The 27,290-nt window shown below is 35.4% G+C and overlaps 5 protein-coding genes across 7 annotated transcripts; 1 reads left to right on the top strand and 4 right to left on the bottom strand.

Annotated features, from left to right (window-relative positions):
• Window positions 1-95: 95 nt before the first annotated feature.
• On the bottom strand, window positions 96-3,569 carry LOC117204699. Its single transcript, XM_033442335.1, has 3 exons — window positions 3,137-3,569; window positions 628-1,174; window positions 96-561 (listed from the first exon to the last, which is right to left on the bottom strand). Exons 2-3 carry the CDS (start codon window positions 686-688, stop codon window positions 140-142), a joined length of 483 nt encoding a protein of 160 aa, XP_033298226.1. The 5' UTR covers window positions 689-1,174; window positions 3,137-3,569; the 3' UTR covers window positions 96-139.
• On the bottom strand, window positions 697-7,377 carry LOC117204755 (mucin-17-like). The gene is made up of 5 exons (XM_033442480.1): window positions 7,032-7,377; window positions 3,013-6,595; window positions 2,590-2,877; window positions 779-2,454; window positions 697-717 (listed from the first exon to the last, which is right to left on the bottom strand). Exons 1-5 carry the CDS (start codon window positions 7,107-7,109, stop codon window positions 697-699), a joined length of 5,646 nt encoding a protein of 1,881 aa, XP_033298371.1. The 5' UTR covers window positions 7,110-7,377.
• Window positions 7,378-7,503: 126 nt separating this feature from the next.
• Window positions 7,504-8,881, bottom strand: LOC117204642 (TM2 domain-containing protein CG10795). The gene is made up of 3 exons (XM_033442209.1): window positions 8,536-8,881; window positions 8,227-8,308; window positions 7,504-8,052 (listed from the first exon to the last, which is right to left on the bottom strand). The coding sequence occupies exons 1-3, from the start codon at window positions 8,735-8,737 to the stop codon at window positions 7,776-7,778; spliced, it is 561 nt and encodes a 186-aa protein (XP_033298100.1). The 5' UTR covers window positions 8,738-8,881; the 3' UTR covers window positions 7,504-7,775.
• A 65-nt stretch (window positions 8,882-8,946) lies between these two features.
• LOC117204641 lies at window positions 8,947-11,919 on the top strand. The gene is made up of 4 exons (XM_033442207.1): window positions 8,947-9,092; window positions 9,218-9,603; window positions 9,919-10,145; window positions 10,501-11,919. Exons 2-4 carry the CDS (start codon window positions 9,335-9,337, stop codon window positions 10,899-10,901), a joined length of 897 nt encoding a protein of 298 aa, XP_033298098.1. The 5' UTR covers window positions 8,947-9,092; window positions 9,218-9,334; the 3' UTR covers window positions 10,902-11,919.
• On the bottom strand, window positions 11,534-26,630 carry LOC117204640. Of its 3 annotated transcripts, none has more exons than XM_033442204.1 (19): window positions 26,079-26,630; window positions 23,419-23,540; window positions 22,769-22,854; window positions 21,938-22,199; window positions 21,485-21,614; window positions 21,244-21,395; window positions 20,753-21,028; window positions 20,002-20,313; window positions 19,538-19,633; window positions 18,458-19,313; window positions 17,272-17,840; window positions 16,506-16,684; window positions 16,003-16,151; window positions 15,399-15,545; window positions 15,234-15,323; window positions 13,886-14,255; window positions 13,098-13,267; window positions 12,869-13,012; window positions 11,534-12,262 (listed from the first exon to the last, which is right to left on the bottom strand). In XM_033442204.1, exons 2-19 carry the CDS (start codon window positions 23,489-23,491, stop codon window positions 12,058-12,060), a joined length of 4,266 nt encoding a protein of 1,421 aa, XP_033298095.1. In that variant the 5' UTR covers window positions 23,492-23,540; window positions 26,079-26,630; the 3' UTR covers window positions 11,534-12,057. The 3 variants fall into 3 exon arrangements, with proteins under 3 accessions (XP_033298095.1, XP_033298096.1, XP_033298097.1); XM_033442205.1 differs by having other exon boundaries at window positions 16,012-16,151; window positions 26,079-26,629; XM_033442206.1 differs by having other exon boundaries at window positions 20,002-20,301; window positions 26,079-26,628.
• Window positions 26,631-27,290: the final 660 nt, after the last annotated feature.

Raw genomic sequence — 27,290 nt, 5'->3', positions numbered from 1 at the left:
TTTATAATTTTTTATCTTCATCTTTATACCTGCAATATTATTTATATTTTATATTTTATATTATTATATTTATATTTTTAATTTAATATATCAATGCAATTTTTTAAATAAAAATCCACTAATATATTTTATGTCATCCTTAGTGATGTAACATATTTAAAATTTTTGTCAAGCATTGCTTAATCTTATCAACGATATAGTATATCGCTGACGGCATGTGTATATCTTTCGGTGTAGTTGCTGATTCTTTTTGTGCAACATTATTACACGCGTCCTCCTTATCTATAATCTGAGAATGTTTATGAAATGGTTTCGAATGTTTTTTCATTGCTCTAGAATCAGGCTTTTCGGTTATTACATTTGAAAATGTTTCTTCAGTATTAATTTTAGGTGTTTCACTATCATTTTGTAATACAGATTCTCCATTTGTGCTGATCAAGCTTGTTGGATCAGTGGTTATCATTCTATTTAAATCGTAATTTGATGATTCACCGTTTCCATATTCAATGGGTATTTGTTCATCACTTCCTTTATTATTATGTTCTGGATCTTCTTTTGTAGCTGTAATTATATCATTTAGGATAGGTGTAGTAGATGGACCATGCAAAATGGATTCTTCTGACCTACTTGTTTCTAACAATGGTTCATCTGCCTCTGTTCCTGTATTTATTTCTCTAGGTACCGTCATATCAGATATTAGAGCATCAGGTAAGATAGCTGAAGTAGTACCAATAGCTTCAGTTCCAATAGTTGACTCTTCAGTAAATTCTCCTGTTACAGTACGTTCAACTTCCAGAATAGGTTCCTCAGGTTCTTCTTTTTCCGAGAATGATTCAGTTGGAATTATATACGTAATTGGTTGTTCTTGTGGTTTTGTAGTATCAGGGGTTATCGAATTGGTTAATATATTATTATATTCTTTTTCTAAACTAGGATTTTCAGTAGCAGAAGTTCCAACGGGTGATTTGTCTAAAATTACTTCTGTTACTTCATCCGGTTCTGTATCAATAAGGGTTGTTGAATCAGTTAAAACTGTTGGTTCAGTGTTAATATTTTCAATTTCAGGAATCGGCAATTCAGGATTTTCAGTAGTAGGAATTACAACCGGTGATTCGTTTAAAACTACTTCTTTTGTTGGTTCCTCTTCCGGTTCTGTATTGATAAGGGTTGTTGGATCAGTTAAAATTGGTGGTTCAGTGTTATTATTTTCAATGTCAGTAATAGGTAATGCAGAATTTTCATTAGAAGAAATTCCAACTGGTGATTCGTCTGAAATTACTTTTGTTGCCGGTTCCTCTTGCGGTTCTGTATTGGTAAGGGTTGTTGGTTCAGTGTTAATATTTTCAATTTCAGGAATCGGTAATTCAGGATTTTCAGTAGTAGGAATTACAACCGGTGATTCGTCTGAAATTACTTTTGTTGCCGGTTCCTCTTGCGGTTCTGTATTGATAAGGGTTGTTGGTTCAGTGTTAATATTTTCAATTTCAGGAATCGGTAATTCAGGATTTTCAGTGGATGGAATCCCAACCGGTGATTCGTCTGAAATTACTTTTGTTGCCGGTTCCTCTTGCGGTTCTGTATTGATAAGGGTTGTTGGTTCAGTGTTAATATTTTTAATTTCAGGAATCGGTAATTCAGGATTTTCAGTGGATGGAATCCCAACCGGTGATTCGTCTGAAATTACTTTTGTTGCCGGTTCCTCTTGCGGTTCTGTATTGATAAGGGTTGTTGGTTCAGTGTTAATATTTTCAATTTCAGGAATCGGCAATTCAGAATTTTCAGTAGTAGGGATTACAACCGGTGATTCGTTTAGAACTACTTCTTCTGCAGGATCCCCTTCCGGTTCTGTATTCATAACGGTTGTTGGTTTAGTGTTAATATTTTCTATTTCAGGAATCGGTAATTCAGGATTTTCAGTGGTTGGAATATTAACCGGTGATTCATTTAAAGCCACTTCTTTCGCTGGTTCCTTTTCCGGTTCTGTATTGATAAGGGTTGTTGAATCAGTTAAAATTGGTGGTTCAGTGTTATTATTTTCAATGTCAGTAATAGGTAATGCAGAATTTTCATTAGAAGAAATTCCAACTGGTGATTCGTCTGAAATTACTTTTGTTGCCGGTTCCTCTTGCGGTTCTGTATTGGTAAGGGTTGTTGGTTCAGTGTTAATATTTTCAATTTCAGGAATCGGTAATTCAGGATTTTCAGTAGTAGGAATTACAACCGGTGATTCGTCTGAAATTACTTTTGTTGCCGGTTCCTCTTGCGGTTCTGTATTGATAAGGGTTGTTGGTTCAGTGTTAATATTTTCAATTTCAGGAATCGGTAATTCGGGATTTTCAGTGGTTGGGATATTAACCGGTGATTCGTTTAAAACTACTTCTTTTGCTGGTTCCCCTTCCGGTTCTGTATTTATAGAGGTGGATGGATCAGGTAGAATTGTTGGTTCAGTATTAACATTTTCAATTTCAGTAATCGGCAATTCAGAATTTTCAGTAGTAGGAATTACAACCGGTGATTCGTCTGAAATTACTTTTGTTGCCGGTTCCTCTTGCGGTTCTGTATTGGTAAGGGTTGTTGGTTCAGTGTTAATATTTTCAATTTCAGGAATCGGTAATTCAGGATTTTCAGTAGTAGGAATTACAACCGGTGATTCGTCTGAAATTACTTTTGTTGCCGGTTCCTCTTGCGGTTCTGTATTGATAAGGGTTGTTGGTTCAGTGTTAATATTTTCAATTTCAGGAATCGGTAATTCGGGATTTTCAGTGGTTGGGATATTAACCGGTGATTCGTTTAAAACTACTTCTTTTGCTGGTTCCCCTTCCGGTTCTGTATTTATAGAGGTGGATGGATCAGGTAGAATTGTTGGTTCAGTATTAACATTTTCAATTTCAGTAATCGGCAATTCAGAATTTTCAGTAGTAGGAATTACAACCGGTGATTCGTCTGAAATTACTTTTGTTGCCGGTTCCTCTTGCGGTTCTGTATTGGTAAGGGTTGTTGGTTCAGTGTTAATATTTTCAATTTCAGGAATCGGTAATTCAGGATTTTCAGTAGTAGGAATTACAACCGGTGATTCGTCTGAAATTACTTTTGTTGCCGGTTCCTCTTGTGGTTCTGTATTGATAAGGGTTGTTGGTTCAGTGTTAATATTTTCAATTTCAGGAATCGGTAATTCAGGATTTTCAGTGGTTGGAATCCCAACCGGTGATTCGTTTAAAACTACTTCGTTTGCTGGTTCCCCTTCCGGTGCTGTATTTATAGGGGTGGATGGATCAGGTAGAATTGTTGGTTCAGTATTAACATTTTCAATGGCAGTAATAGGGAATGCAGAATTTTCATTAGAAGAAATTCCAACTGGTGATTCGTCTGAAATTACTTTTGTTGCCTGTTCCTCTTGCGGTTCTGTATTGATAAGGGTTGTTGGTTCAGTGTTAATATTTTCAATTTCAGGTATGGGTAATTCAGGATTTTCAGTAGTAGGAATTACAACCGGTGATTCGTCTGAAATTACTTTTGTTGCCGGTTCCTCTTGCGGTTCTGTATTGATAAGAGTTGTTGGTTCGGTGTTAATATTTTCAATTTCAGGAATCGGTAATTCAGGATTTTCTGTGGTTGGAATATTAACCGGTGATTCGTTTAAAGCCACTTCGTTCGTTGGTTCCTTTTCCGGTTCTGTATTGATAAGGCTTGTTGAATCAGTTAAAATTGGTGGTTCAGTGTTATTATTTTCAATTTCCGTAATCGGCAATTCAGAATTTTCAGTAGTAGGAATTACAACCGGTGATTCGTCTGAAATTACTTTTGTTGCCGGTTCCTCTTGCGGTTCTGTATTGATAAGAGTTGTTGGTTCGGTGTTAATATTTTCAATTTCAGGAATCGGTAATTCAGGATTTTCTGTGGTTGGAATATTAACCGGTGATTCGTTTAAAGCCACTTCGTTCGTTGGTTCCTTTTCCGGTTCTGTATTGATAAGGCTTGTTGAATCAGTTAAAATTGGTGGTTCAGTGTTATTATTTTCAATTTCAGTAATCGGCAATTCAGAATTTTCAGTAGTAGGAATTACAACCGGTGATTCGTCTGAAATTACTTTTGTTGCCGGTTCCTCTTGCGGTTCTGTATTGATAAGAGTTGTTGGTTCGGTGTTAATATTTTCAATTTCAGGAATCGGTAATTCAGGATTTTCAGTGGTTGGAATATTAACCGGTGATTCGTTTAAAGCCACTTCGTTCGTTGGTTCCTTTTCCGGTTCTGTATTGATAAGGCTTGTTGAATCAGTTAAAATTGGTGGTTCAGTGTTATTATTTTCAATTTCAGTAATCGGCAATTCAGAATTTTCAGTAGTAGGAATTACAACCGGTGATTCGTCTGAAATTACTTTTGTTGCCGGTTCCTCTTGTGGTTCTGTGTTGGTAAGGGTTGTTGGTTCAGTGTTAATATTTTCAATTTCAGGAATCGGTAATTTAGGATTTTCAGTGGTTGGAATCCCAACCGGTAATTCGTTTAAAACTACTTCTTTTGCTGGTTCCCCTTCCGGTGCTGTATTTATAGGGGTGGTTGGATCAGGTGGAATTGTTGGTTCAGTATTAATATTTTCAATTTCAGTAATCGGCAATTCAGAATTTTCAGTAGTAGGAATTACAATCGGTGATTCGTCTGAAATTACTTTTGTTGCCGGTTCCTCTTGCGGTTCTGTATTGATAAGGGTTGTTGGTTCAGTGTTAATATTTTCAATTTCAGGTATCGGTAATTCAGGATTTTCAGTAGTAGGATTTGTAACCGGTAATTCGCTTAAAACTACTTGTGTTACCGGTTCTTCTTCTGGTTCTGTATTGATAAGAGTTGTTGGATCACCTACAATTATTTCTTCACTGTTAATGTTTTCAGTTTCAGTAGTTGATTCTTCGCTCAAATTTTCTGGTGCTTTATATTGATCTGCCAAATTAGGATCTTCAGAAATGGGAATTTGCACGGATGGTTCAATTGGAATTTTTGATGTAGGCGGTTTCTCTTTCGCTTCTACATTATTAAGGATTGCAGGATCGTCTGAAATTGTTGGCGCAATGTTCATGCTTTCATTTTCAGTAATTGGTTTTTCGCTGGATTCTTCTTGTATACTATGTTGGTTTTCTAAATTAGGTTCTTCAATAGGCATTTGTACAGGCGATTCAGTTGGAATTATTTCAGCAAGCGGTTGTTCCTCTGGTCGACTAGGGGCTGTAACATCCTCTGTAATTATCGGTAGGGTGTTTTCAGCTCCATTGATTGATTCTTCGTTAAATGCTATTGTTGTACTATGTTGGTTTTGTAATGTAGGATCATCAATAGGAATTTCCAAAGGTGGCTTGTTTGAATCTAGGTTTGTAATCGGTTCGTTACTTCTGAGGCTTGTAGGATCGGCTAAAGTTATTGGTTCAGTGTCGATGTTTCTGATTCCAAACGTTGGCTCTTCGTTAAATTCCTCTGTATTACTATATTGTTTCTCCAAACTAGGATTCTCAGAACCAGGAATTTTTTCTCGCTCTATGTTTTCTAACATTGATGGATCATCTAAAATTGTTGGTGCAGTTCTATCTTGGTCATCAGGTGATTGCTCCTCAGGATCATCCATTATAATTCTCGTATGACCATTTTCAAATGGTCCTGCTACAGTCGTAGATTCTAATTCTTTATTCCCATTTACTTCGATGGGCAAATTAAATTCAGTCGGATACGTGTTCTCTACTGCAATTGTTGAATACGTGGCAGTTATAGGTATCGCGAAATCTTCAGTGTTTGTAAAACGTGACTTTTCCAAAGCACGTTCCGTCGTCGTTACAATATCATTACTATCACCTGATCGCGTGAGTTCAGATACGAATGGTTCGGTGTAAGAAGTAGTTATCAACATAATTTCATCATCATTCTCAGACGTTGAATTAGTCGTAGTGTCTTCTTCATTCGTAAACATCGTTTCACAAGTTTCCGATCTTCTCTTTATCGGAAATACAGCTTCCTTTAATGCCATATTTTCTTTCTTTTCATCCCATGGATGATTTCTACACGAGGATAATGATTCTGGTTCACGACAAGTACTGGATGGTTTACACATTTCAGTTTCTGTGTCATAAGCCATATTTTTTGGACACGTGTAGAAATTTTTGTTCATTTTCTTACCATGCATCGAGCAGGTATAAAACAAACCACAGTTATCTGGAACCGGAAATGAGCCGGTTTTTAGGCAATCGAGATGTTGAACAGAATCAAAAATATCGGAATTTTGTCCGCTGGTAGCAGAAATATGCTTCTCACGAGGTACCAAGATACATTTTTGTAGATGGCTTTCGAAATGTCTGTTTTGGGGACACTGGGCCAAAATGGTTTTGTTCTGTCTGCAAATGTAGTAGTATCTTGGATTTGTGCAGTGTGGTTTTAATACATTCGACCCGCAAGATTTTTTGTTATTTATATAAAGCGCTTTTCCACCACCGATTACTCCCATACAATCGCCCTTGTCTACGTCGAAATATTGGTTGATCCTGCATGATGGATGCTTAGATTTTAAAGTCCTGGGATACCTGTGTGCTTCATAATTTGTGATATCTGTGGCATCAACGTCCTGTAGATAATTAGAAGTTCATTTATGAGATTGTATATCTAAAAAATAATTAAACTGACGATCTGCGATTTTACAATGACGGAAGTAATCTTTACATAGTTTGATTAAAAAGAGATGAATTTTATAATTATGAAATCTGTTTTCTTTAAATCGTGACGTCATTGGCATTTTTTAATAAAAAATTGTAAAAATTCTGAGAGAAAGCTGTTTAAATATTTGAGTTAAACGAAACAGTCTATATTTGTTAAATATTTAATTTGTTTAATAAAAATACCTATAATTAAAAGAATTATTATGTTAAATTTATTATTGCAAAAGTATATAAAATTTATCTTATATTGCTCCGAAAAAATAAAAAAAGAAACAGCTTGTAAATTCTGCCCTATCTAATGTCAGAACACACAAAATTATAATAATAAAGTAATGGAAGACTTACATTTAATCTGCTCACTGGTTGACTAACTACGATTAGAGTCACGAATTGGAATAGTAAAACTAGAATAAAACTCTTCATATTCGATAGTCACATTAATCGAAGTGAAGGTTTTTTTACTTATTTGATCAGTGAGAATACTTTTTACACTCGATGCCGAAAGTTGTCTGTCCATCAAGGTAACGTGTTTCAGCACTTTTATATCAAAAACGTGCTGGATGATAATTAAGCTGCGATAATTGCAATTATCGGGAACGTCATTTTACACAATATACAAGTGCGTGATCAAGTTTACACGTTGTTCTTCACATAAGTTTGCTTAATTAACTGTGATTAAATTACGTCGGTAGGCACGTTTTGTAAATTAGGTAAGCATTAATCCTTCTGATATTCAAGATGATAACAATAACGACGAATATAAAAGAATGCAATGATCGTAAACTTAGAAGTATTTAATAGAGGAAGAAAGGAACACTTACAGATAAAAACAAATATTTATTACACGAACATACTGGCAATAGGTAATAAGTCAGTAACAAATCTGTATATACAATGTTTCGTTGAAATACATATCTACAAAACAATTATCTTCTGTTTGTTCATTAAAATAGCATACACAGTAATTTTTTCCCTGTATGCTGATATAGGACTCGATTCTAGGATTGTATATCGTTGTTTGTGATTAAAGCATGGGCTGTAGAACTTTTAGACTGATCAATCGTTATCTTCTGTATGAGAAAAAATCATTCAACATTCGTATTGTGGCACTCTGTATGTAAAGTTATTACTTGTCACAATATGAATTCCTGCACCATAATATGGTATCACATAATGCGAACCATCCGCAGGTCCCACGATTTGTGTTGCAATAAGTATTATATCAGCAAATTGGCCAAGAAAGAGGAATCCCAAAGTACTTAACTTAAGAAAGCCCAATGCTGGATACCCGAGATAAAATCTGTCTGCCCCGAACATTCCAAGAAATATAGAGAGTAACAATGATGTCTCAAATGAATATCCATTTCTGTAAATATAAATATAAAATACAACTTTATTTATTGTATGTATATGTTTTTACATTAAATGTTAAATATGATCTTCAGTATCATGTTTATAAACACATTTTCAATATTACAAATATTAGAAAATTCTATTTGAAACATTAATATAGTAAACAAATGATATTATATATACTTACGTCCATTTACAAGGAATATCTTTCTTGAATGTGTTATTTTTTGTTTCTGTACAAATGAGGCCATCCGCAGCCAGACATAACACTGAGAACAAAACAGTGAATATATAATTTAAACTTCCATGTACATAAAATTAGAAAAGGTAATAAATTTATCTATCTATGAACGAAGAAAACAAAGAAAAATTTTAAATGATTAACAACTACAGAATGCACGTTTTCAAACTTGGAGTACATCTGACATATAGGTTATGTCGAACTTTCCTTCTTTTTCAGAGCAATAAGAGGAAAAACGCAATAAAATTTATCTACCTTTGGCTTTATTTTCCTTCGTGCAACCTTTGGGTTGTTGCGTTTTCGGATCTATGAAATCATAATCGGGATGAGGACAGATATATTGTCCCATTCGTAGGTTACTGCAGTCGATTTCATACGTGTAATCAACACCATTGCTCAGCGGTATCGAGAGAAGAAGCAAAAAGAGCCCGCTAAGGTATTGCATCAGGTGGAACATGCCGTTTCATTTTATAACAATTACTATAAATACCACACTCTGTCACTGTATCTACTGTCTCCCGCAAGTTCACAATATCCTGTACATGTTTGTATTTTGAACGCACTGTCATTAAAACGACTTCCCTCTGGCGCCAACTGCTTGGAATGTTCATGAACTATATTTTATGATATTTCTTCTGGCGCCAGATTTTCCGTTAACATCAAACGCATCGCGTTAAGTGAAACGTTTTACAGATATGATAGGCTAGAATTTGAACACTCGAGTCGCATTAATTAACTACTTCAGTTGAAGTATACAATTATTCATAGTAAATAGCGTGATACTTCTTGGAGAAGATGAAACTCTTCTTTTTGTAAGTACTATTGGACGTTTTATTAAGATAAAATGGATAGCCATAAGAAGGGTTAGAATAGATATAATGCAATCGAATGCAAAATTCATTGTAATAATATATTATTTTGGAATTTTGCTTTTTAGTTATGTTGCGTGAGATCGTGTAAAGGGTTTATACAAGTCCGCCGTTTAGTCGCGTTGGTGGTAAGAAATAAACAGTGGAAGACCGCCGTGATAGTTGAGCGTTTTTTCTGTGCTAAAATGGCTTCTTCGTCGTTGAAAAGTACTCGGAAAACTTATAGCTTTGAGGAACGAGAAATTTTGATAACCTTGATAAATAAGTACGAAGATATCGAGGATAAGAGGTCCGATCCGATATCGATGTATAAACGAAAATCAGCATGGTCTCAACTGGCCAACGAATACAACTCGATGGTAGGTCCTCAAGCGATACGTTCGGCTGTACAGTTGAGACGCTGCTGGGAAAATATGAAAGCATGCAAACGGAATCGTGAAGAGAAGAAATTACGGTAAATACAATATTTTCGCGATATCATCTACCTTTCATTCATGTCAGCCTATAAATATGTAAAAACGCGGGAATATACGAATATTGTATAATCATATGATTAGGTTGTTTCATTTATCGTTTTCATCCTTCTCAGATTTTTTATTTTTCAGTTCAGAGTTTTTACGTAATATAACCTTTTCAGTATATAAGTTAGTTTCATACTAGTTTATAAACTTTTATTTATTTCGATTTCTTATCAAATATTATTGGAGATAGAACTAACGAAATTTGTATAAATTTATGGAATGACACATCTTTATATCGATTTTTTCAGTGGTATTTCGAGAAGTTTTTGTCACTTATCTAAGGATCACACACGGTCGAAAAGTTGGGAAAATAGGAATCCCATGGCAGAAGTTCCTATTCCTACCGGAACCGTAGGTTTGCCGCCAAATGTCGTGTTTGAGCCAAAAGAGTCTGAACCGTTTACGCTGCAAACTGTCTGTACTATAAAGCCTTCAAAACAATTCTCGAAAGAGGAAAATAATTATAAAGATTCAGGTTATTCCTTCTTCCTTTTCATTTTATCTCCTTTTATCTTTTGTTATTGATTTCTTTTCTGTAAAAATCACTGCCTTGATTTTTGCATTCTACAATTCATCCGCCATTTATGAATAATGGAAAGGAAAAATATTCAAAGGCTTCATTTGTTCTTTACTTTACAATTTCTATATTTATATCTATGTGATCTATTGATTTATCTATTTATTAAAATATTTTACTTTGCTATTTTATTTTTTCCAAAGTAAAGAGACTCGAAATTTTCTGCTTTGCCGTCTTTCAAACGAAGATCTGCAAAACTTAATAATTTCATCTCCCAAAAACATGTCATTCAACATTCCCTTTATTACCTCAGATTCTGTCAAGAGTAAAATCGATTCGAATTCGTTATCGCACGGTTCAGTAACCGACTGTTTCGACAAATCCAAAAAGGATTTGGACTCACTCATGGTGGAGAAATTAGACAAAGACGAACTACCGGAGAAAAATCGAATAATTTTCAAATCGAACGCAACTCAAACGTTCATCTCTCCTTCGATTGTTCACGAGCAGCCTCGAAGAACGAAGAGATCCCTTCACAAAGAGGAAGAACTGCACGTATTGGCTTTATCGGAGGCACAGATGAAAGTTGATATCGCTGCCATGTTGAAAGAGGAGGCCAGAATTAAATTAGAAGAGGCTCACTATCGTAAAGAAGAGGCGAGGCTAAGGATGCTTCTTTTTACGTATAAGCTCGATAGGATAAAGGAAGATTGACTCGAGAGAATAAAATGAATATACTTACGTACGCTTCGTGCGATGGCTTTGTTCACTTCTTTTTCACGGTGATCAAAAGGAAAGGGGGAGATACCGTTAGATTAAATATAAACGAACGATATTCGATATCTGTAATATCTGTTTATTAATAGCAATTTCTTTCTAACTACAATTGAAATCGTAATAAATAAATGCTGGTAATTTTAGTTACTTATGATTCGCTAATAATAGTTTTCAAACACGAACAAGGAGTCTTCTCAATCCTTGCTATCGATTATTTTATAATTTGTTTCGTATAATTAATATAAATATACCCATTTTATATTGTTCTAACTTAAAACTGAATGCATAGATTGGAAATAGCTGTAAAATTACGTGAACATCCTCCTTTGTTAAGATGGTTACAGTTCTACAAATTTTTACAATTAAATAAAAGCTGATCTTAAATTTTAACCCCTCGATAAAAAAAGTTGGCGCTTTATTTTGTAACAGGTTGTAGAAATTGCATTTTAGACATTTTTTATGACTGCTAACTTAATATATTTTTATTCCAAGATAAATTCTTTTACCTAGCTTTTAAAGAAAATACTACTACATAGTTACAAATAGATACCGCGTTCTTCAGAAAACTAACGAGTCCATACATATTCATAGTACGTGTCTCTATGAAAGAATAGTTTAAATAATATTCTTGATAAACTGTTCACACTTCTACTAAACCAGTGAAAGTATATATGTCAGTTTATCGACATGGCAGTCGCAGCTGGCAGTGGTCAGTGAATTTGACTAGCTGTCTTTGAAGTTACAGAAAAGAACAGAAAAGAGGAAGAAGAAGAAACATTAAAGTAAAGAGAAATCTAGAAGGTGTTTCTAAGATAAAACCTACGACGCCTACTAATCATTTAGAAACCAAATTATTGGAACGTTATATAGCATGTATTGTTCAATTGTAATATCATTGAGATCAAACTCTATTAATGAATCATGCAATTTTAATACAAATCATTTTAAAATGTTATATTAAAGATATATTTCTCTGATCATCGTATATTAAAAACCTGTTCATATGTTTTTATTTTTCTGTTTCGAGTCTTAAGTGTTGGACTAACGATAAGTATACGCGTTTCGAGAAGGAAGACTTAACGAAATCTGATCTTCACATGAGATGAAAGTTATCATCGAGGGTAGGTTTCGGCGACGAGCAACGAGCAACTTCGAACAGTGATGGATCGGTGTAGATCGGCTCGCTCGGGTCGAAGCCGGTTCTTCTGTTGGACGATAGACCCACAGCACCCTCCAGAGCGGTCGATGACGAGCTCATGCGTTGACCGATCACGTTACTCATCGATCTGGAGATCGACCTGTATATCCAACAAATGGTACACCAACTTCAGGTAATAAATCCGAGAATAAATCAAGAGTCACGTTAAAAGCGTTAAAAGCATTAAGCCATTCGTCAAATATGACGTCTGTATGTATTTTTGAATGATTCTTAGTTATACAAGCTGTAGTGGAACGTATGGATGTAATTTTAGAGACGAATTTTTAGAATGATATATTGAACTGCTGTTTCAATTCTGTCTGACAGACGATGGTCTTTAAAGATTCTATTTTTGAAAATTGTTTATACTTGCATACCATTAATCAATATTTTATAGGTCAACAGTTATGTTTATTCATTTCTGTATATTTTTTTTATTCCACGTTCGTGTGTAATATTTTCTTATCCGCATTATTCTTGAATTTATTAACGCTTCCAAGATTATCGCAAGGATTTAGTATAATCCATTTATATCTAGCGATAAGATAATGAAAAGGAAAATATTGCACGAGCTGGAAAATCTAGACGAATTTTTAATTTTTTAGTTAATATAGTCTTAAATTTTATTCTAGTTGAAACAAGATATTTTCGAGAACTGTATGAGATTGAAACTAATTAGCAAATAAACGTCAGATAAATTACGTACGTAGACTGGAAGGGTTTCTGAAGACCTGTTCTCAAGAAAGAGAAGTTATTTGCACGACTGCTATAAGCGTCGTCCGAATGACTGCTTCGATTACACGCTTTGTCGACTCTGCGGTTCTTCGTAATCACTGCGTAAGCGTATTTTCTGAAACAATGTACGCGAATCGATTTGCTTTTGTAAACATGCTAATTAAACATGTATCTGAATCAATACAAAGTCGATAATATACCTGTAAATTAACATGGATAACAAAACCACGGATGCCAGGAGTACTACGAGCACCGCAACTGCTGTCACAAGTCCATAATACTCGTTAGGAGTTATGCAGACGTTCTCCATAATGGTAGTTTGTCTCTCGACCATAGTCTCCTCGTCGATATCCATCCTCGAGTCCAAAACCTGTAACTCGGTCAGACGTAACATTTTAGCTTGTCTTGAAGACACTTTTGTTTACTAAATGTGATAATCTGTTTTCCAATGTAAAAAGAAAAGAGAAAGCATACGTATTTTTGAAGCTTTCAATAATTTTTATCAAAATTTAATGTGGTATCAAGTCGTACGTATCGAAGTTTATAAAATGATTAATGTTTAATTCATGAATAATGAAATGTTTAATTCATATGACAATCAAGTCACGATTTGAGTGAAATTTAATTAAGTGGCAAGATTAGAGAATAAGATTCGGTTCAATTAATTCATTAGTAAATTCAAGAATGATTTTGTTCGCATGCTTCTTGATTGTCTCAATGAATTGTTTCAAAATTTAAAGAGTATTTATAATTTAGTTTATGCGAAGATCAAGAACTCGAAGTATCCAGTTATACATATGGAAGCTTAAAAAAATAAAATTTAGTTCACTTAGTTATTAATAGAAATTTAAACAAGATCAGTTTAAACAAAAAAAAATTAAAGAATACTGATAGCACAGTAATATAAAAATTATAGATCCTCTACTTAATATATCCTGTACTGTGTATAGATCCTGTAAATAATAAATTTCATCCTTTTCAGGTCTACCTCGATCATTTCTCTCACGTGTTCCTCTTCCTCCTCTTCTTCTGCGTCGTTGCTGTCTTCAACCACTGTCGAATTCAACATGGGAGATGTATCGTTTATATTACTTTCTGTTATCGTGCTTATTTCATTTTCTTCTACGATCGTGTCGTTCTCTGACACGTCTCTCCTGCGCCTTCCAAAGGATGGCTCGCTCCTTCCGGTACCACCGGAACAGTAAGCTGGCTGACAACCGTCTCGACATGTTCGTACGGTTGCTTCAAACACCAAAAAATTAGACTCGGGAATTTTGAAAGCGTTGAAACGTGCTTCGAGGCTGTCACCATCCCTCAAACGATCCAAGCCAGGGAATACGTAGTTGTCCACTGGACAGCTGTTTTCAACAGATTACATTGGTATTGTACAAAAATTTATTTTCTAGAAATTTTTTGTTTCTATATTGTGTGTGGTAGTACTGACGATTATAGATAATAAGTAAATTAATTAAGTTCCTCAGGTGGATTAACTCTGACATACATATACCAGTGATAAGCTACTCAACCCATTCGCTACTACGATTCTCACTTGGCGACCGTAGAAGATTCTTATTTTTGTACTAGCGTTTATAGTCCATAAAATTATACTTTTGAAAAATTTCATTTCGAAAAACATCGTAGAAAAATTTGAGTGTATGTGGGTTAAATAGATCAGGTAAATAGGTCGGACGATCAGGTAATTTTGGCTTAAAGATCAGGACTAATGGATTATGTAAATTAGGTAGATTAGATGGTATAAGTGAATTACGCGAACCAGGTAGATTTAAATGAATCAGATATTTGATGTACATATTCCATACAGATTAGGAAAGCTGAAGAATTTAATTTAATAAATTAGATGATAAGCTAGAGAAATATTGAAACGAATATTGAAAATCGATAAAGGACAAATATAGATTGTAATGCATAAATTTGTGCAATCTATAAAGAAATGAAAATATTGTATCTCTAATTTCACAAATCATAATGATTTTATCTTGAGTGTTTTATATGTATAGTACTTTTGTCGTTTGTCCATTGAAACCGAAAGCACCCTGTAGAAGTGAACAACAAAGATCCATTACGTTGATTGCTCCTGTTGTTACTAGGCCAATCAAGTTCTTTTCTTACGCTGGATACAAAGGTAGAATATCTTTCTTCGTTATTTTAATAACGAAGATTCAATTTTATCATAATTACTACCATTTTATTGAAAAACTTATTAAAAATTATTTGATTCTTTCAAAAAGTATGAGAAGAATAAAGCTATGTCGAATTTTCAGATCACACCTTACTCATTAATAAATAAAAATTGTAATAATGAATGCAACGTTTACCCGTATCTGTCTATGAGCTGAACGCTTCTTCCAGAGTAAGGATCTCTTGCTATGACGTTGGTAGCAAAGATATCAGTTACATAATTGTACCTATAAAAAACATTAACAAAATATTACAACATAAATCACAGTTCTTTTTAGATGAATAATGTTCGTGTCACATACCCATCCTGAGCTTCCAGCCTAAAAGTGAGTGGATCGCCAACAGCTATGGTCGTCGTAGGTCTGCCTTGATACAGGATCAGTAAACGTACTCGAGAACTTAGGGTATTTTCTGCTGGAAGGTACTCGATCGGAATCGGAGACCCTGATCTACACAACATAAATGCGAATTTTATTAGCATAATCGAAATAAAAGTATATATTGATTTTTTTGAAATATAAGAAACATAAAAAAAGTAGACACTTTAATATCTCGTTTCACATGAAAACAAAAAAAATTGTTTCTTCCTTATTCAAAATTAACTGTCAGCACACCGATATTAATAATCTTTCTTTAAATTATCAGTTTCATCCATCTCAAGTGAAACAGATCAACAAGTGTCTCTTTGCAACTTTCTACGAGGTATATTCAAGATTTAGAATCATAGAATCAGGAGATTTTTAACGATGGAACTCGAACAATATTAAAATAAATTTATCGAGTGTGCTTGCACCAGGATCCATGTTTAACTGAATGCAACATATTCTGCATTCTATACTGGATGACGGATCGGACTATTTAATTAAGTGCACCGGGTGCAAGGCACGGTCTCTCAATCGATATGACCTGGCATACCCGGCACCGATGTAGCCGGATGTGACGACAGCTTCGCCAGGGCCTCGAAATAGACAGGTGAGATTGAAGCGTTTGTCCCTTCCTGTTTGCACGTAGTCCGAGAACTGTACCACGACGATGTTTGTCATCGTGTCGCCGTACTGCAATCGTTTGTCGAATGTAATCACTAATTGTGAATCAATTTTTTATGAAACATTCATTAAAAGTACCATTGTTATTTCTAAATTATTTTACTTAAAAAGCTTTTATACGGAAGACTATCGTACGGTAAATTTTGACGATGAATTTACTAGATCTTTTTTAAATTTAACCTTAGATCTGATCTTAAAATTTTAAGTTTAGCTCTTTAATGAAGGATCTTGAAATAGATCAGTTCAAGATCTCAGACAAAAACAAAATTTTTGGAAAATCGTTTAATTTCTTCGGAATTAATATTTAACGTGCTTTCAGAAATCCTGTGGTGTTCTCGAGCAGCGACGAAGTAATTTTCTTACTCTTTGAGTGCCACATTCGGGGTAACCCTGGGGACCACTGATTCGAAGAACATTTACGGTTCCCCCGTTTCCGCGGAAGAAGCAGCGATCGTAATAGCCGTAAGTGTAAATCCGACCAATGAATCCTTCCGGTGTCCTTAAAGTAAATTCCATTCCGTCTTCGCTACACACTTGACTCACTAGAATGACCAGAAACACAATTTACTTGCTCTCTATTAACTTTCATTTAACAAATCGTAAATACCCAAACCAAACAGAAAAGTAAATGGTGGACTGAAAATCACAACAATGTGAGTCAAGATCTTTAGAATTTAAATTTAGTCAAATGTTTCGGTTCTTACAAGTATCATCCCTTCGACTAAATTATAACTGAACTCTCTGTCATAGATACATTCTCCTAACTTGGAGATATATAATGAATTTCTTACGATGATAAACGTAAAATATCGTTTCATGAAAAATAACAACGAACCGACCTACACCACTATGATTTTCAGCCAGTCAAATAAGAAACAAAATCCAACACCCTTCCACATCGTTAGAAACCAGAGGAATAATCGACATCATTGGATGTGACCAAACAAAAAGTAAAAAAAAAAGATTTCGGAAAATCAGACGGTTTATTTTACTAAACTCAGTCCAGATGACAATGTCTAATACAATAATTGAAATTTGCATCAGTAACGGTTGTAATATGGACCGGCAGCGTAAAGGTTTCTCCATGTGACCCATGTAGATGACGTCCAAGGTCTCCTACGACGCTTACCGTCGAGACACTCTGCATCAGCTCCCTGTCTGCCGTTATTCCTTTCATAAAAGTCGTAATCGGAGCCAGTGTCATAGTACACGGGATTGCCCATGTCCATGTCCCTGGAGTCACGATCGCTCAACTCGCAATTGTCCCGTTCTGCTCCATAGGGTGCGGCGTAGGGACGATAATTGAATGATCTGCACACGAAGTCTCTAGCGTCGGCACATTCTCTTTCACATTGAGCCAACGAGGAAGCTGTCGTATATCGTCTGACGAATGGCTTACGGACCCTAGTATGAGGTCCTACTTGTCGGAAGTTGTCTTGTTCGTCGCATCTGGACACCAGAGGCGGTCGACCGATAATTGGGCCACCGCTGGTACCGAAAGGTCGCGAATTGTACACTCCACCTTCGCCTATGTAACCGCCACCGATTATTGCGCCGTCGTTGTTATAACCACCATAGCCTAAGGGACGACTGGGTCCTCCTACGCCATAGTGGTTCCGGTCTGGATGAGACTGAGGACCGTAGATGTCGTCAACGGGGTATGTTGGAGAGTATCCTCCATGCGACGATGGTGGGAATCTGAGAATGGAGGAAAAATATGATTATTTATTTATTTTTTCTTTTTTTTTAATTTGTACTTTACAATTTGTCCAGCCGGGCATTTGGTAAATTAAATATGATTATTTAAATGTAGGTTTCTGAGAGTGATTGAATATTATAAATGGTAAGGAGTATATAACATACGAATAATAAATCATTTGTAATGTTTGTAATATCTCTTGAAATGAAATTTGATATGCAATATCTTTAATTAAGTCAATGCTGTATTAATTAAGTTAATGAGCCGATCAATTTTCATTTGATTATCAACTTACAGTTGCTACAGAAAGTATTTATACATGCCCTTATTTTTCAATGCTATGCCTTTTTCGTCGAGTTAAATGTTTAATTACTTGGATCTAATTAATTAGTACGTCAGTGTTGCGTATATACTTTTCATAGCAACTACATAGTACCATTTGGAGAAGGAAATATAAATTTTTATTCTACTCGAAATGTCACACCGAGAAAGACTGCTGTTGCTTAAATATTTTTTAATGAAATTTTATATCGATTACCGAATCTTTGAAGGAAGAGTCATAAAAATATCGAAATGTATTTTTGAAAGCTCATCAATATCTTTCTCTTCAACTCACCGATTAGGATAAAGATCCTTTTCGGGATACCTTTCACTGATAGGATACCGATCGACGTGAGGTCTGCCACCTGCCAAACCGGATGGATACCGATCCAGAGGATCCTCGGGAATAGGATAACGGTCTATACTATTGGGATACCGATCGCTATCGCTAGGATAACGACTTGGAGATATTGGGTATCGATTACCAATTCCAGTAGGGTATCTACTACCACTTGTTGGATATCTGTCTATTCCAGTGTCTGGAATAGGATATCGATCAGGATGAGTAGGACGGCGATCACCACCTCTGCTTGGAAATCGATCAGATATTGGATACCTATCCGAAGATGGGTACCGATCTACCATTGGATAACGATCACTAACAGGGTAACGATCGCTTGTTGGAAATCGATCACTGATTGGATATCGATCTATAGGATCAGGAAACGTATCCCCTGCTGCCCCAATTGGATATTGTCCATTCAAAGGATACCTTTCGGGATATTTATCAGCTGGATAACGATCAGGATAACGATCTGGATATTTGTCGGGGTATTTGTCAGGGTAACGTTCTGGATATTTATCGGGGTAACGGTCTGGGAATTTATCGGGGTAACGGTCTGGGAATTTATCGGGGTAACGGTCTGGGAATTTATCGGGGTAACGGTCCGGGTATTTATCGGGATAACGATCTGGATATTTATCAGGATATTTTTCGGGATATCGATCTGGGTATCGATCAGGGTAACGGTCTGGATAGCGATCTGGATATCGATCTGGATAGCGATCTGTGTGGCGGTCTGGGTAACGATCTGGATACCGATCTGGTTTCACGCTGCTGCTGTACCCCTTGTCGTAGTCCTCTGGATAACCTGTGTGGAAATTTGAAATTTACTTGTTTCAAGAAGCATATTCGTTCTATGCTTGGTGGTAATTTTTAGTTGTTAGAGTTATGTATCGTTTATTGAATTTGATAAATTTGGGAGATGCCAAGGTGAGCTAATTTTCGATTTTAATATTTGTAATATATAAGAAATATGACAAAAAAGAGGATTGAGTTTACAGTAATAGATTATCGAAGGTGTTGTTAGTTTACCAGGTCTTCCCAGAGAAGGCCGGCCGAAATTGGTATCTTGTCCTAGGGGGTCTGGTCTGTAGCCTGGATTATCCCGGTCCCCATCCAAATATTGGTCTGTTTATATAATAGTTGACATTTTAACACAGGTATATAAATAAATATAATAAGTTTCTTAGACTTTTATTCACTGTTCGTATACAGCAAATTTAAGAATTTCTAGAATTGTTCAAAAGAGATCGAAATAATAATTCACATTATGATTTGTAGCATTATAAAAAGGATCACAACCGGCTTAATTTTCTACTTCAAATCTTGGAAAGTTCAGGAACGTTTGAAAGTACGAAAACGAGGAAGAAGTTCGATACTGAGAGCCAACCCAACATCAATTGCTTTAAGAATTTCTTAAAACAATGTTGTTTCCGATGTCATCGATTCGATTATAAGCGATATGTCTATACACCTTTAAGATATTCGTCACTCACGCATGAGATTCTCGTAATAATCGTAGTCTGCATCGTAGATGATCCTGTGTCCATCACGTTGATTGAATCGACTCAATCGACAGGTATGATAATGTTCAGAATACACGGCGCTCCTGCATTGGAAACTGGTCTGTCGAAGACACTCGTCAAGGCATTCGCTCAGGCTACGACCTGTTATCTCAGAGTGAAATTCACCGCTCAAACGAGAGTTTCGATAACGCTGGAACGCTGTATCTGGTCGTCGTCCATCGGAAAAAAGGTGCGACGTGGAGCTGCTGTCCGGGTATTCGGAACCGCGTGCTATGGACGGATCTACGCTTCGTAAGTGGGTATTGATAAAGTATTGTAAAGTACCAATTGATCGTTTCACTTTTATCCGGCCCTTACGATTTCGAAGAAGTCAGATACCTTCATCTTTTAGGAAAGTTCTTCGTTTCAATCATGAGTAATGATTAATATCTAATTTTTTAACAACGTATACTTTTTAATGACGTAATGAATTATTAATCAACAGTTTCAACAATTTGAGTATTTGGATAATATCACAATCAGAAATCAATTAATACTAGTTTAGGAAAGAATATTCTAAATAATAATTAATCTGGAATCACGTAGAGTGGACGATTTCTTAAATTTCTAACGATAGTGTAGTTATCTTCTACTGTGAAGATAATTAAGAAATTGATACTTTTGTGAACAATTAGCGATATATAGTAGATGAAGTTATTGACGGTAGATATAATGTACTTACGATTGTCTAAACAAACCAAATCGTAAAAATGATGGCTGGGGCTACTACTTATACCGATATCGTCCTTCTGAGAGACAGAATCTTCTTCTGAAATAATGCATTGCCGTGTTTGCTCGTCGAATTCTACACTTCGACAGAAATATTTCTCAGCTCTCAAACAAAGGGCTTGACACTCGTCTAAGGTAAGATTCGTGTAGATGTCGACTTCGAATGGGCCTCGAAGACGCTTGTTTTCTTCTTTGACGAACACAGCTAATCCATCGCAACGACGTTCTGCTGTTGAATCAACAAATTTGAATTCGTTCAGTCAGTAAATAATAAACTATAGAAACTTAGTTTTTAACAATTCTAAAATTCAGTTCTAACACAGGTAATTCAATATTTGGGTAATTTAAATATTTTTCTATGGGATTATTAATTTGAGAAATCGATATTAAAAATATAATTCGTTATTATTCGTTAAATTTTAAGAGAAAATTGGTAGTAAGTACCATTGAGACAAGTGTTTTCCAGATAATCGGAATTTGGATCGTCTTCCAATAATTCAGGATGCGTTCTTCTGGTGAAACGACTCAGAGCACAGCTTCTTAGAGCAGTGTCATACGTAGCGGATCGACAAATGAAACTGAACTCGTTCAAACATCTTCAAAATATCACGGAAAATTTTTATCCATGAGATATTTGCAATTAGAAATCTAATCTAATCTGCATTTTTTAAAAATTCTATAATACCTATCCTCGCAGTCTGTTCTATTCGCCGCGCTAACTTCCTTGATATCTGTCAGTGGTAATTTTAGTTTCTTCCTGGGATGTCTCTCGAACACATAACGCCGATTTGGACATTCTCTTTCGATCCTATCGGCTTCACAGAAAAATATAACCATTAAAACTCTTAATCACCAGATAAAGAGTACGCAAAAGTAATTTTTTAAAATACAGAAACTAAAAACAAACAGTGAGTTTGTCCTTGAAATACAGAATATTATTCTTAAAATAAGTAGAATATCTTTATACTAATTCCTTTTTTAGGGATTATTTTCAGAAATTTTATGAGAAATTATCGCAGAATGGTTAATACTTTATGAATTATAGGATACGTATGACAGGAGAAAAGAAAGCATAGAAATTTAAAGAATTTTTCTGGAACGTTTGAGCAGTATTGGGAAAATACTGAAATACACTCACAGCCAAGACAAACTTCCGTGAAATGGACGCTGTTTGGCACCAGCATTAGATTTCCAATTCCTTCTGGCTGCGCCTGTTCCCTCGTTAAATAGCAAGTGCTTTCTTCATATTCTGCAGCCCCGCTGAAAGAAGCTATTCTGCTGCCAGGTTGGAAATCGAAGCTCGTGCAAGCGCGAACTAAATTGTTCGTCGCCGTTCTATCTCGTAGACATAATTCCTGACATTTTTCCAAGACTCTAAAAGGTGGTGCAGAGTCTCGTACCTATGATAAATTAGCAAGATTAAAATTAGAATATTATTAAAATATTAATGTTAATAATATACAAATTTTTTTAATATTTATGTTACTGCTTTTATAAAAATACAGCTTTAAAACAATCTATTTTAGGAAAACATTGGTTTAGAAATGTAAGTATAGACTTATTTTCTTCCTGGGGCGAATATGAAATCTTAAATCTTCCTTCTCAGGAAAATATCTTTTCTAATTGCTTCATTTCACTCTCTCGAACGAGTTTCATATTTAGTAGCAAGAAATTTCGCCTATATTTAATGATTGAATAATATATCAATTATTAAAAAAAAATTATAATAAAAGATCTACTTCAATTGATTTCTTGATAAAACCATTTCAAGTACGGATTATACTTTCCAATGTTACAGTAAATCAGCCCCCTAATCTCAAATCTTCCTATTCTCGTCAGATTTAACATTCTATTATCAGAGAATCAGGTTTTAAGATTTCAGAACAGTTTCGTAGAAGTCGACTGAATATTTGAAAACCGACCACGCAAGCCAGAGAGATAGGTAAATATTTCGCGAAACGTTTTATACCACATCGTCGTCGAAGCCCTGAAGCTGTTGGTCCGGAAGTCTCTCGTAAACGACTCGACCCAAGCCGCCATTACACGTTGTTTGCCCTGAAAACACAGCACACCGGTTTTTTCGTTATCGTTCGCTCACGAATGCATTCAATGGCTGGCATTTTTTATACTCTTTCCTTTTATTCGTCGCTATTTTCTCGCAAATAGATATTATTATTTCCTGTTCGCCTGGTAAAAATCAGGTTACTTCCTTTGCGAGCGAGCGACGACCGTCAGAACGATATGATTTTATCGTTCACGTATACCTTTTTTTTCGTGTCATAAGTGGTACGTATGACGGTACAATGGGACGAAACGCAATTTCGCAACCGAGCAAGTGACGTCATTCTTTTACACCGCGTTCCATCATTAATTTTAGAGTATGAGCCATAGATGTGCAAACGAAATGTTTTTTTAGGGCACACCAGTTGCGCGCATTACATTTTTCGTCTTATGATATTTTCCCTTTTCACGTGTCTTTTCTATCTGAAACTCTTCTATTAGTTTAATAGAAGAATTTATAAATGAACTTGAAAGGAAGGAAATTCTTTCCTTTCAATTTTTGTAAGACGATTGTTTTAGAAAGTAATTGAATAATCGAGCTAGAGGGTTGCAACTTACCGTTAACGACCACTCTCAGGGTAGCTAGAACAGAGATGGATTGCAGTAGACTGGATATGTTGGTTTTCTTCATTTTTAGGTACCAGGGTTTGGTATCAAGTAGTCATCACAGTGACGAAATTCTGAAATTAGAAATATTCTGGAATATAAGCTAGAAGATTTTCGTTTCTAAAGCCTGTAGACCTTAAAAATTTCATGTAACTAAATCGTCGATTTTTATGCAAATTTATATCCTCGTGAATACGAGTTCAAAATACAACATTTTGCTTTCTTTCATCCTTGCTTTCTTAAATTTTTTACAAGTGCATATAACTAATATATTTCCATTTTTTTTCAGAAATAATTCATGTATGAGAGTAATGGAAAAGATACTGAGCAACTAATAATGTAATGCTTGAAAGTTGGAAGCACGGTTCGTTGGGTTTACGGGCGTGTGCTGGTCCTTCGCCGCGTGTACGTGCACGCGAATCGTCAGAGAAAAGGTTGACGAAGGTGCGAGCATGTAGATGTGTTCAGGGTGAGTGCAGCTCAGGAATTCCATAAAAACCTTCCACTGTCTCTACGCACTTTGAATATATCGAAACCGTCCACTAGACTGAAACGCGTCTTCTTTATCACGCCCCATGTTACGAAGTTACTTTCTCATGAGATCAGGATCTTTTACATTAATATGTTTCATGAGAAATTCAGCGATTCGCTTTTGTCATATCGTACCGATGTTAAAAAATGAAAGAATGCTTTTGTATATGATAAGAAACTTAGAGTGGCACGTGTCGCAGGGATTAAATTTACATTCAAACCGTAAGGGAGATGCCGTATTAGAAAATAATGTTTGGTCGCTGGGGAGTTTGAATATTGTAGGGTTTCTTGGATGGGAAATGGTATTTGGATGTTTTCAGTAGCCTCTGCAATTTATTTAGCTTTCAAGTTCTTATTTATGGTTAATTATATTAGTAGAAATATGAATTATTATTGTATTTTTGAGTATATACATGTATTTACTCACAATACATTATTAATATTTATTTATATTATTGAAAATTAATTGGGATAGTTCATATTTATTTAACTTCAATATTATTCATATTAAGGATTTTTAAGAAATTTTGTTTGTCTATACAGCAAGCAAAAAAGAAACGGAGACTTCAAAGAGTTGAGTCTAATTTTAAGGGATGATGCCTTGAGAATTATTCATGAAACAACCAACACTTATCCTATGTAAAATAATGGAGCAAAGAATAATATATCATTTGATATATCCTCAATAACGTGCAATATTGTTATAATCAATTGATACTGTGTAATCAAAGTTATGTTATTCCTATCTTTTATAAAGGACTTAATTTGCAAATTGTCAATTGTGATACACGTGCTTGTCCATTAGATGCAAACTTTGCTCACGTATTGCGGAGAAACGGTGCTTATTAATTATCTCATGGTTTATCGCCTCCATAATTATAGTTCTCTGTCCAAAGAGGATGGATGCTTGTCTAGTAATTAACGTTACCGTCGACGAGAGAAAATTATAGATACGGGTCATTCGAATCATCAATTACATTGTTTAATTATAATAATAATATTATAATACTACGTTGAATTAGTGTATCGTGATTATTACCATCATTGAATTTCGTCCAGTCGTGTTCCTGTTTTAACAAACGTATATGACTTTCTCACTACATATGATACAAGTTTTAAATGGAATGTATTAAAAGTTTGATAAATTAGTAAGACATTAAAATATCATATAAAGGAGACACTAATTCTGTTCCAAATTCTACGTGAATGTATACCTTCTTAAAAATAAAAGACTGTTGCATCCTAGAATTACACATTTTTAAAGGAACGTTGCTATGAACTGCTAAATCAAGATTTTATCGCAATCTCTTGGATAATAGATGATACGTGGATAGCATTGTTGCGCGCTTCAAACAATTTTCATATTCTTCAATTATGTGATATTAGTGTACGTAGGATGCAGGATATTATAATTTATCTTTGTTAGTCTTGTTATATGTATTATTCAGTTAGTCTTTGTGTGGTAATTGTTTTAATTTAACTGTTTGATGTAAGCAGAAATTTTGTGGAAATCTTTTGTATACGAACCTCAATAACGATCTTTCGTATACGTTATTTAATCGGGATTATATCAAAGTTGCAATATATGTAGAATACTCTCTTCTTTTTAATACGAGAAAAATTAATTTTTTTATATGACAAAGTTGAACTTTTTAGATAAAATTGTTTCGTTTCTCTCTTCTAAAAATTAGGAACGGAAGTTCCATGGGAATACAATTTCTACATTTAAAAATCCAATAAACGTCGCCGAATCTCTCCTTCTAACTAAAATGTTAACTCCAACTTTTTAACCAGAACATTCGCGTTTCCCAGTCCAAAAAAGTTGCAAAAAGCTAAGTACGAATACGAAGTTTAGTACGAAGTAGTAAACTCGAATACGAAGTAGCAAACATTATCGAATCTCCTTTTTTAATTAAAATTTTAGCTCCAACTTTCCAACTAAAACTCTCTTCAGTTGAAAAATGCTATGAAACTACGTACAAGCTTCGGATCTCGATAAATTCAATAAACCTAACTATTTCCCTCTTCCTCAAACCGAAGTAATTCGCGACTCTCCATTAAATCGTACCAACTATACTTACCTGAAATAACAACAAATTGTTCACGTGTCTGTCCACTTCGAGAGCAAACCGAGTCGCGCGAGATTTCCTCCTCTTCTCCAGAGACTCCACACCGTCTCTAATCTACGAGCAACTTCAAAACGCCAAAACGCGGTAAGATGCACTAGAACCGTCCATCCAACGCGAATGGCACCTGTAATCAAACTGACGGTCAAAATCGGTGCAAACCGTGGAAATAATGGATAACACCTGACCGATCGGGGGGTCGGGAGGGGAAGTGACGGTGCTGGAAGAATTGTTTCGATGAATGATTCTCGGATAGACGAGCCATAGGGGGCAGAACGCGGAGGAGAGATAACATATACCGGTGGTACACAGGCGCGGTGGGATCCCCACGTCCGATTTCTGGCCTTGTGCTCACCGGAAGCAACTCCATTGTGTCCGGTTTCCGTGGGGCCATCCGGGAAAACGTTCGACGTGCGTGTAAACACCACGACCGTGGGTTCTCAAGCTTCAACGCGTCCTCATCGTACGAAATAACACCTTTGGTTCTACGTTCGTCTTCAGTTAAGAACTTTCTCTATGAATTACAAGATAGATTTTAGGGGATGGACAATTATTTTGTCTTTTATTGGAGAAGAAAGTTTATGGTTCTCTTTTAGGCATCGAGTTTGAAATTCACGTGTTTATAGAGGTGTTTAAATTTTGTGGACGACCCCCTAGGGACTGGTGGTGTTAGTCGTTTGAGAATCGATGCAGTAGAGCGACGCAATGCCGTGCTGGGTTGATTGTGCCGATGGACGATCGGCCGGTCGCTCGTAGCGGAATCATGGATTAGAGATTTCCACCTGAGGTCAACTAGAATGAACAACGAGCTGGCACAGGTGGTCTTCGTGATCTGTCGACTCGTTTGTTCTTTATTGCTTGGCTATTTTTAGGCAGATTTCATTTTTATTTAAATTTCTGGAGCACAAAGAAAGTAATTTGTTTTCCTTTTCAAGATCGGTTTGGGGTGATCGTGGTAATTTTAATTGATTTTGTTGGTCGCTAGTGAATAGAGAAAGATTCTTTTGAGGTACTGCCGGTTGTAGTATTTACAGTGTTTTGTATAGATTAATTATTTGCCATAGAATTAAGACTAATTAAATAAAACCTTGACGGCTAAGATGGGTTGAAGTAAATCTTTGTTATAGATTTTAATTAAGTCGCAGTTAAAACGCAATTTTATATGGA

Source organism: Bombus bifarius, unplaced genomic scaffold (assembly GCF_011952205.1).
Source record: "Bombus bifarius isolate JDL3187 unplaced genomic scaffold, Bbif_JDL3187 scf7180000007979, whole genome shotgun sequence".
NCBI classification, from domain to species: domain Eukaryota; kingdom Metazoa; phylum Arthropoda; class Insecta; order Hymenoptera; family Apidae; genus Bombus; species Bombus bifarius.
The sequence above is the reverse complement of the archived record's forward strand: the minus strand, read 5'-3'. Positions and strand labels throughout refer to the sequence as shown.